The sequence below is a fragment of the Myotis davidii genome, unplaced genomic scaffold (assembly GCF_000327345.1).
Source record: "Myotis davidii unplaced genomic scaffold, ASM32734v1 scaffold167, whole genome shotgun sequence".
NCBI classification, from domain to species: domain Eukaryota; kingdom Metazoa; phylum Chordata; class Mammalia; order Chiroptera; family Vespertilionidae; genus Myotis; species Myotis davidii.
Genome location: NW_006300048.1, coordinates 924876 through 934043, shown reverse-complemented (window position 1 = coordinate 934043; position 9168 = coordinate 924876). Strand labels below are relative to the sequence as shown.

The following is a 9168-nucleotide window of genomic DNA, read 5'->3' as shown; positions in this document are numbered from 1 at the left end:
GGGTATGGATAAACAAATTGTGGCACATCCATACAATGGGTTCCTATTTCATAATATAAGGAACCAACTACTAAAAAACCCAATGCACACCTCAAATGCATTATACTAAGTGAAAGAAGCCATATGGTATCATTCTTTTTTAAAAAAATTACTCCTCACTCAAGGAGTTAGGATATTTTTTCCATTGATTTTAGAGAGAGTGGAAGGGAAGGGAGAGGGGGAGGGAGGTGGGGGGAGAGAGATGATAGATAGATAGATAGATAGATAGATAGATAGGTAGAGAGTCACCGATGTGACAGAGGCACATTGACTGGTTCCTTCCCACTTGCACCCCTGCTGGGAGCGGGGATTGGACCTCCAACTCAGGCACTTGCCTTTGCCCATGCCCTTGATGGAGATTCGAATCCCCCACTCTCCAGTATGCAGGGCCATGATCTAACCATGAGCATTGCCGTCCAGAGCATCCCTTCTTTTAAAATCCTCACCTGAAGATGTGCTTTTATTGATTTTAGAGAGGAGAGAGGGAGGGAGGGAGAGAGGGAGAGAGAGAGAGAGAGAGAGAGAGAGAGAGAGAGAGAGAGAGAAACATCGGTGTGAGAGAGATACATAATTGGTTGCCTCTTGTACATGCCCCAACCTAAGGGGATGGAACCTGCACACTAGGTATGTGTCCTGACTGGGAACAGAACCTACAAACTTTTAGTGCCTGGGATGACACTCCCACCAACTGGGCAGGGCTGGTATCACCCAGTTTTATAACATTCTGAAAAGGGAAAACTATAGAGGGGACAGAAAGCAAAGCAGGTCAGTGTTTGCTAGGAACCGAGGGTGGGGTGAGGGGATGACTACCAAGGGACCCAGGAAGCTTTAGGGGGTGCAGTATGTTTCTATACCTTGATTATGGTGGTGGTTACACATCCCTGCAGATATGCCAATCTCCCAGCACTTCCAACTGAAAGAGTGAATTTTACTCTATGTAAATGAGACTTTTTTTTAAAATGGAAATACAAGATGGGGCAAAAGTAGGTTTACAGCTGTTAGTATGGAAAACAATACAGTAATTAATACACCTATAATAATAAAAGTGTAATATGCTAATTAGACCGGGGTCCTTCCAGAGGAAGCCGAGGCTGCGAGGGAAGCCTGGGTCCCGGGTGCTGGATAGAAGCCGGTGCTGGCAGCCAGGGAAGAGGTACATGCCCTTAACTGGAATCGAACCTGGGACCTTTCAGCCCGCAGGCCGACGCTCTATCCACTGAGCCAAACCGGTTTCGGTGGGAAGGAAAATTCTTGCATGAATTTTGTGCATCAGGCCTCTAGTAATAATATAAGAATAAACACTGTGTATTATGTACTCACAACTGTAAACCTACTTTTGCCCCACCTTAGAAAGAAACAGGAAAATATCATGCTGTACTAAATTATTTTGTATGACCAGCTGGTGTGGCTCAGTGGTTGAGCATCAACTATGAACCAAGAGGTCACGGTTGGAGTCCAGGTCAGGGCACATGCCCTGGTTGCAGGATTGATCCCCAGTGGGGGCATACAAGAGGCAGGCAATCAATGCTTCTCTCTCTTTGTTGTTTCTATCCCTCTCTCCCTCTCCCTTCCTCTCTGAAATCAATAAAAAAAATATTTAAAAATTTTATTTTGTAGTAAAAGCCTGAATGAAGTATACACATTTTTAGAGATTTTGATAAATTCTTCCGAATTTCCCTCAAAGAACATATAATCCAGTTTACACCAGCTCTGTCAGAGGAATGAGAGGGTCTGGGTTCTTACACCCTCCTCAAGCCCGCTGTATTGGCACTTCTCACAGTGCCTCACTCTGGGCGGGCGCACAGGGCACACGGCAGGGGTCTTGTAGCAATGCGGACTGCAGGCCGAGGTTCCCAGCAGGGATAAATGAGATCCCATCCCCGAGGTGTTCACTGTGCTGATGGAGGAAGGGAGGAAGGGAGGAAGGGAGGAAGGGAGGAAGGAAGGAAGGAAGGAAGGAAGGAAGGAAGGAAGGAAGGAAGGGGGGAAGGGAGGGAGACAGCATGCATGTGTGTTGGGAGGCCTCCCAGTGGGGATCCGGGGATCCGAGACTTGGGGTAGAATGTTGAAAGGAAGGGCGGCTGAGGGAAGCATGACAGGTCTTCTGGGAGCTGAGAGGTCTGAAGTGGCAACGGGGTCTCCTTCCTCTACCCCACGCCTGGCAGCACCATTGCACGTAAGGCTGTAAGAACAGACAAATGAAGGGATGAACCCACGAGTAAGTTAAGAGGCTGAAAGTTTGGGGTCAGCAAAGATAAATTCCTTGGTTTGGGACTTGGAGGCTCAAACTCAGTTCCAGACTGTGGCTGGCCATACAACCTGGAGGCTTCTTGCTCTGATCCCCTCAAAGGGGAAGGAAGCCGGCACAGGTGAGTGGGGGAGCACGCATCGTCCTGGGCTCACACCCGAAGGAGCAGATGACACAGCCCCTGGCTGTCGTAGTGTGGCCTTTGATTCTCAGCCCTGGGGACTAGGTGAAGGGCGGGGTCTTGGCCAAATGCTGGGTCATTATAGCTGGAGCTGGTGGCTGTACCGGTGAGATAGGGTTGAGCGGAGGAAGTGGAGCAGGCTTGCCTGTGTGCTGGCTGGGGCCAGAGCTGGGGGAGAAGGGGCTGGGGGTGTGGCTTCTGGGGAGGCGGTGGGGGAGGGTAGCTTTAGGAGGGCTGCAGGAGGGAGCAGGAGTCTCCTGAGAGCTGGTGGGTGAGTAGGCGGGGCGGCAGGACAGGTAGAGAAAAGGGTAGGGCTAGGGAGATATGTAGCGAAAAGGAAAGGCAGCTTGTTTGTGTGCTCGTGTTGTGTGTGTGAGAGTGTGTATATGTGAGTGTGTGTGTGGTCGTGAGAGTGTGTATATGTGAGAGTGTGTATGTGTGAGTGTGTGTATGTGTGTGTGTGTGTATGTGTGTGTGTGTGCGCACATGTGCCCCCACGTGTGAAGCACAGAGGCCCCTCCCTGAAACTAAAGCTTTGTCTCTGAGTTTTAGAATTTTTTTCCTGTCACTCTGTGACAAAAATAAGACTGCTTTAGAGCATGAAGGTTATTTGTAAGTGTAAGTGGGAGTGACAGTTCTGATCTGACCAGCGAGGAGAGAGGAAAAGAGAGAGAGAGAGAGAGAGAGAGAGAGAGAGAGAGAGAGATCCGGAATGAATGCATCCAGCAAGGATGAATGAATGAATGAATGAATGTCAGTTTAGAAGAACCTCCTTTGAATGTGTGTTTGTGAAAAATACTATGTCCAAGATGCCTGGCCCTGGCCACATGACCCCTACCCCCGGTGTTAGCCCAGAGCATTCCAGAGAAGTCTGTACCTGAGGTTCTAGAACTTCACACCAGCCTCTAGTCTCAGAACAGGAAGCACGACTATTGGACCAGTTTCCAGGAGGGAATGCAGAGAGCGTGAGCCCTCCCTGGGCTGGGGGCCCAGACTGGGTGGTGCAGCCACAGCTGCCTGAAGTTTCGAGGAAGAGGGCGGAAACAGCCGCGGCACCGCCCTCCCAGGCGCTGCGGGCTCCTGGGGCTCTTGCGGTCGGCTGGTCACAGCGGTCCCGTGACTTCCTCACTTCCCTAAATGGGCAACTTCACTTTGAGAAGCCCAGGTTCTCCCCTGGCTGACCCCAGGGGTCCATCCTGCACCGGCCGGGGGCCCTGGCCTTGGGCCCCAGGTGCCGGCCCCTCTGGCCTGTGACGGTCCGCAGCTGGATGGAGCCATGGCTCCCACGCTGCTCCTCCTGCTGCTCCTGCTGTGGCTTCAGGGCTGCGTCTCAGGTGAGAAGGTGGGGGCGCCAGGGGAAGGGGGGAGGGGACCGCCTTTTGCTGGGCCCTCCCACCTGGCTGTTTCTTGCCCAATGACCTTGTCTCATATTCTGTGGAGTTGGAGGAGGCAGGGGGAGGTTGGGCTGCTAGGCTAAGTAGCCCCTTACTAGAGACCAAGGAGAATGTTCCATCCTAATACCTGGCTTCAGGCAAAGCTGCCCCAGGTCTCCTGAGCTCAGACCCGCTCTGCAGGGCTCCCTCGGGACCTCTGACCGGGGACACTGGGGACACTCAAGTTCCTCACTCAGAAAGCCGCCACCCCCGCCTTGGTCAGGAAAGCCTTGTTGGTTGTTACGGGAATCATTGCATCATGTGTGTGTGCTTTGAACTTGCTTTTTCTCAGAATGCTGATGCCACTGCCCCCTGTCCCAAGGGAAAGCCATCCCTGAGGGCTTCCCCACCCACAGGCACCAATGTTCCTTAAGGTGGGCGCTCACCCAATCCTGCCTCCCTCGTTGCCATGGCAACCAAGTTACCACTTCCTGCTCTGTTCTGGGCATGGACGGGGTTGGCAAAACCCACTCCTCACCATCTGTGAGAGGGGTGGAAGGTGGACACGAATGATCCCAGTACCCTGGAGACCCTTCCCAAGGTCACCCCATCCAGGCACCTCCCCCAGGGAGGCCCCCATTCTGCCAGGGCAGAAGAGTGTCTCCTGTGCTGAGCCATCCTGGGGCCCCCAAACTTCCCACCTACCACATACTCGAGTTGGGTCACTGTGTTAATTTGCGTGGGACAAAGTGATGCTCAAAGATGGTGTGTGTTACCTTACTCCAAGCCTTCACTACTGTGGCAGCTGGGTTGGAAACTGAGGCAGATGTCCTCTTGGGTGCCAGGCCCTTGCTTATCATAGCTCTAGAGAAATCTGGAGCAACTCAAGGAAAAGCATTCATTGAGCACCTACTGTATTCAAGGCACTGTCCTAGGGCATAGTTCTCATAACCAACCTGATCTGCTCGGGTGGTAGAATCAGAGTTTTCACCATGTTCATTTAGACTCCAAATGTGTGCTCTGTTCTGTCCTACTGGGAGTAACTTGTGTATTTGTGCTTGTTTGCAAAAGGCTCTGGTGGTGTTAAGGGGCAAGTGCTGGGCTTACGGCAGACAGAGGGGTGGAGGGACCCCACCCTGGCTCCTCTCTTCCCTGTCCCCTGACTTGACACATCTGACTTAGTGCTAATCTCTCCCCACCGACCATGGATCATAAAGTGCACAGACCATATCTCATCCCTAGGCACAGTGTGCGACATGCTGGAAGTGAACAGTGGATAACTGTAGAATTCTCTGTCTTGCACTCTGGTGGGAGTTTCTATGCATTATTTATTTAGTTATTTGTTTGTTTGTTTATTTATTTATTTATTTATTTATTTATTTATTTATTTTTACCTGAGAGAGAGAGAGAGGAAGGGAGAGGGAGAGAGAGAGAGAAAAACATCAATGAGGGAGAAACATTGATCAATTACCTCCTGTACGTCCCCTACCAGCCCATAACCCTGGTACCTGCCCTGACCAGGAATTGAACCTGCGACCACTTGTTGCATAGACAATGCTCAACCAACTGAGCTATACTGGCCAGGGCTCTATGCATTTTGGGGCATATTTAATCTATGGGTTTTATGTAGCTAGGATATTTTAAAATTAAACACCATCTAGAATGAACCAAGACACCTTGCTATTTAAAAGATGTCTATAGTGAACCTATCTATTTATGTAAAAGGCTAATATGCTAAGTGTCTCTCTGACCATCCGTCTGGTCACTATGATGCACACTGACCACCAGGGGGTAGACGTTCAATGCAGGAGCTGCTGTGACGTGCACTGGCCATTTACAAAGAAATGGCACAGTGGACCTGGCACCGACAAAGCAGCACTCAGCTTCCCCCAAGTGGACACAGGCCCCACCACCACCTCAGAGCGACAGCCCAGCAAATCACAGCCAACGCTGCTGAGACCACATGGCGCAAAATGCAGCCCACAGCCCAGTCCAGCCTGGAAATGGTCGCTGTGGGCACTGGGTAATGATGTCACACAGCAATGCCTGGCTTCCCCTCCCTAGCGACTAGCCTCCTTTGAGTGTCTTCAGCCCAGGAACATGACTTGCTTTATAGCCAGGTGCAAACATTTTACACTTTAACCAAATGTCATCTCATTTGATCCTCACAGAAGTCCTGGAGTAGGTAGATAGGAGACTCAGTAGAATCCTATTATCTTTTCATTAGCCAGAAAATGGAGATTTAGAAAGTTTAGAAACTTGACTTGACTGAAAAGAAGTAAAAAATGGTGGAACTTGAAAATGAAGGTTTTCTCACTGCTCAGAATATAGTCAAACACTGCTGCAGTTAAATATTTTACCCTTTGTTCTCCCTGCATGACCTACAATAATAATCTGCTTTGTGTTGATATTTACTGCTGTGTTGCTGATAGTTACCTGAAAGAGAAGTTGGGGGGCTTCACTGGGCTGGAAAAAGTTTAGCTAAATCAGAAAGCAGGTCTAATTAACCAAGTTTATCTCTCTATATAAAACTCTCACTGGTGCCAATTGCATGTGTGTGTTTCTATCTGTCATTGTCAATCATGACTTTGATTGACACTTCTATTATAGAGAAAGGGCAAATAACAATATTAAAATATTTCTTCTAGTTAATTTCCTTTCAATGTGCACAAATTTGTGCACCGGACCTCTAGTTTATAAAATAAATAACTACTCTTAATGTTTTCAAAACTTAAGGTTGGATCTTATTTCTACTTAAGTTATTGTACTCTGGAATGTCATAAGCTGATGACTTGCGCTTGCATCTATGTGTCTGTCTTATTGAGGACACGTCCTGGGTCTTGCCCATAAGACTCTGGACATGGGGCTTGTCATGTTTCCCTCAGACTGGAAAATACCACGAAGAAGGGGCTCTGTCTGTTGGGGGCTCCCTGAAGGCAGGGCCTGCATCTTCCCCCTCAGACTGGGAAGCTCCCTTAGAGAAGGGCTGCTTCTCCCTGGGACCATGTGTCCCACGTCGGCAGGGCAATGCCCATTTCCTCTCCCTCCAAGTTTCACGATGCCACCCGCCCCCTCTCTTGCTGGGCCTTGCTCAACACACCATGTCTCCCCAGGTGTCCCCGCCGAGAGCGTGTACTCCAAAGTGCAGCATTTTGAAGGGGAGACTCTGTCTGTGCAGTGCTCCTACAAGAACCGCAAAAAACACGTGGAAGGCAAGGTTTGGTGCAAAATCAGGAGGAAGAAGTGTGAGCCTGGGTTTACCCGGGTCTGGGCGCCGGGGCCGCGCTACCTGCTACAGGACGATGCCCAGGCCAAGGTGGTCAACATCACCATGGTGGCCCTCAGGCGCCAGGACTCGGGCCGGTACTGGTGCATGCGCAACAGCTCCGGGATCCTCTACCCTCTGATGGGCTTCCAGCTGGAAGTGTCTCCAGGTGAGCAGGCCTTCTGGGGCACCGGGAGGGTGGGGGTGTCCCCCTTGCTCTGCCCTGCACTAACATCGGATGTACCAATAGTAATAGTCCATCAGTGGGCACGCTGCACAGTAGGCCTCTCACATTTCTTCACACATTTTATGAACATTATTGTCACCATTTTATAGACAAAGAAAATGAGATCTAAAAACTCCTCTGTGACTCTGACCTTGTCTAAGGCAACAGAGCCAGCTAGTGGCAGGGATTCAAACTCAGGACTCTCTGTGCTTTGTTTTCTTCAGTTTAGTATATATCATTGAGTCCTAATTATGTGCTGGCCACTATTCTAGGCTCTGAGTATCCAATGGTGAGCAAAACCAGACACAATTCACTCAGCAGGTATAGCTCAATGGTTGAGCATTGACCTATGAACTAGATCACTGCGATTCCCAGTCAGGGCACATGCCCAGGTTTCGGACTCAGTCCCCAATAGGGAGCATGCAGGGGGCAGGTGATCAATGATTTTCTCATCATTGATGATTCTACCTCTCTCTTCCTTTCCCTTCCTCTCTGAAATCAATAACAAAATATTTTTTAAAAATTCTGTCCTGTGGGAGATGACAGGCAATAGTATATCATCAGACGATAATTGCAGATAACAATAAATGTTCTTAAGAAAATGAAAGAATGTGATAAACCAGAAAGTAACTCCGTGGTGAGGGGAGCTGCTGAAGTCCCAGCCTTGACCTCCTTGAGCAGATGACATCAAGAAGAGCCCTAAATGATGAGACATTTCTAACTCTGGTGAAATGGGGGTGCTCCAAAGGTCATTCCTGGTGGCGGGGGGGCGGGAGGTGGGGGAGGAGAGAGAATGAATTTGCAAAGATCCCAGGGTGAGAAGGAGTGAGGGCTGTATAAGGCAGGCCTGCCTTATAGACAGGTCCATATTGATGTGGGGCACAATGATAGGAGATGAGGTTGGAGAATCAAACAGGAGCTCTGAAGTCCATGATGAAGGAGTTTTTTATTCTAAGTATGATAGCTACTGGAGAGCTTAGTGGCGTGTGTTGTGTGTGTCTTTAAGACAATACTGGCTGCTGTGTGGAGGATGGACTGTGGAAGGGTAAGAGCATGTGGGTGTCCTGGCTGGAAATGACAGTGTCTTGGAGTAGGATGTGGTCCCTGGAGACGGACAAAAGAGGAGGGGCTCAAATCGATGATGGTCAGACTCCTGCCCACACTGCACGTTTTTTGAGGCAAGACAGGATTTGCTCATGTGGGAGGTGAGCAAAAGTGAAAAATCAAGGATGACTCCAAGGTGTTCCATTGCATCAGCAAGGCGGATGGCGGGACTGCGCACTGGGTAGGGGAGCTAGTTTGGAGGAGAAAAGTGAAGAGCTCTATTGTGTCACGTTACCATTAAGATACCTCCCGGGACCTCACATGGAGAAATGAAGCAGGCAGTTGATGTATCTGCCTGAAGCTCAGGTGAGAGGCTGGGAAGTGTCTCTGTAAAGACAGTTTAAAGTCAAGGGGATTAGAGAAATCTATAGAGACAGGAAGTAGGTTGGTGGATGCTTAGGGCTGAGAGATAACGGCTACAGGGTGGGGGGTTTCTTTTTGAGATGATGAAACTTCTAAAATTGACTGTGGTTATACTAAAAATATGGCCACATGCATGACTGTGAGCATACTAAAAATCGTTGAAATTGACACCATAAATAGGGGTGTTACATGAGATGTAAATTATCTATAATAATCCTATCTAATAAAAGAGAAACATGGTAATTGGCGTATGACCGCTACCCTTCCCATTGGCTAATCAGGGAGATATGCAAATTAACTGTCAGCCAAGATGGCAGCCGGCAGCCAGGCAGCTTGAAACTAACATGAGGCTTGCTTGCTTCAGTGACG

The 9168-nt window shown here is 49.3% G+C and overlaps 1 protein-coding gene across 1 annotated transcript in view; it reads left to right on the top strand.

Annotated features, from left to right (window-relative positions):
- The first annotated feature begins 3624 nt into the window (after positions 1–3624).
- TREML2 (triggering receptor expressed on myeloid cells like 2) overlaps positions 3625–9168 on the top strand; it is an 11669-nt gene continuing 6125 nt past the window's right edge. The window contains exons 1-2 of the mRNA XM_015572151.1: positions 3625–3802; positions 6955–7275. Of these exons, the coding sequence (XP_015427637.1) occupies positions 3745–3802; positions 6955–7275 (379 nt within the window). The 5' untranslated portion in view covers positions 3625–3744. The remainder of the gene's footprint in view (positions 3803–6954; positions 7276–9168) is intronic.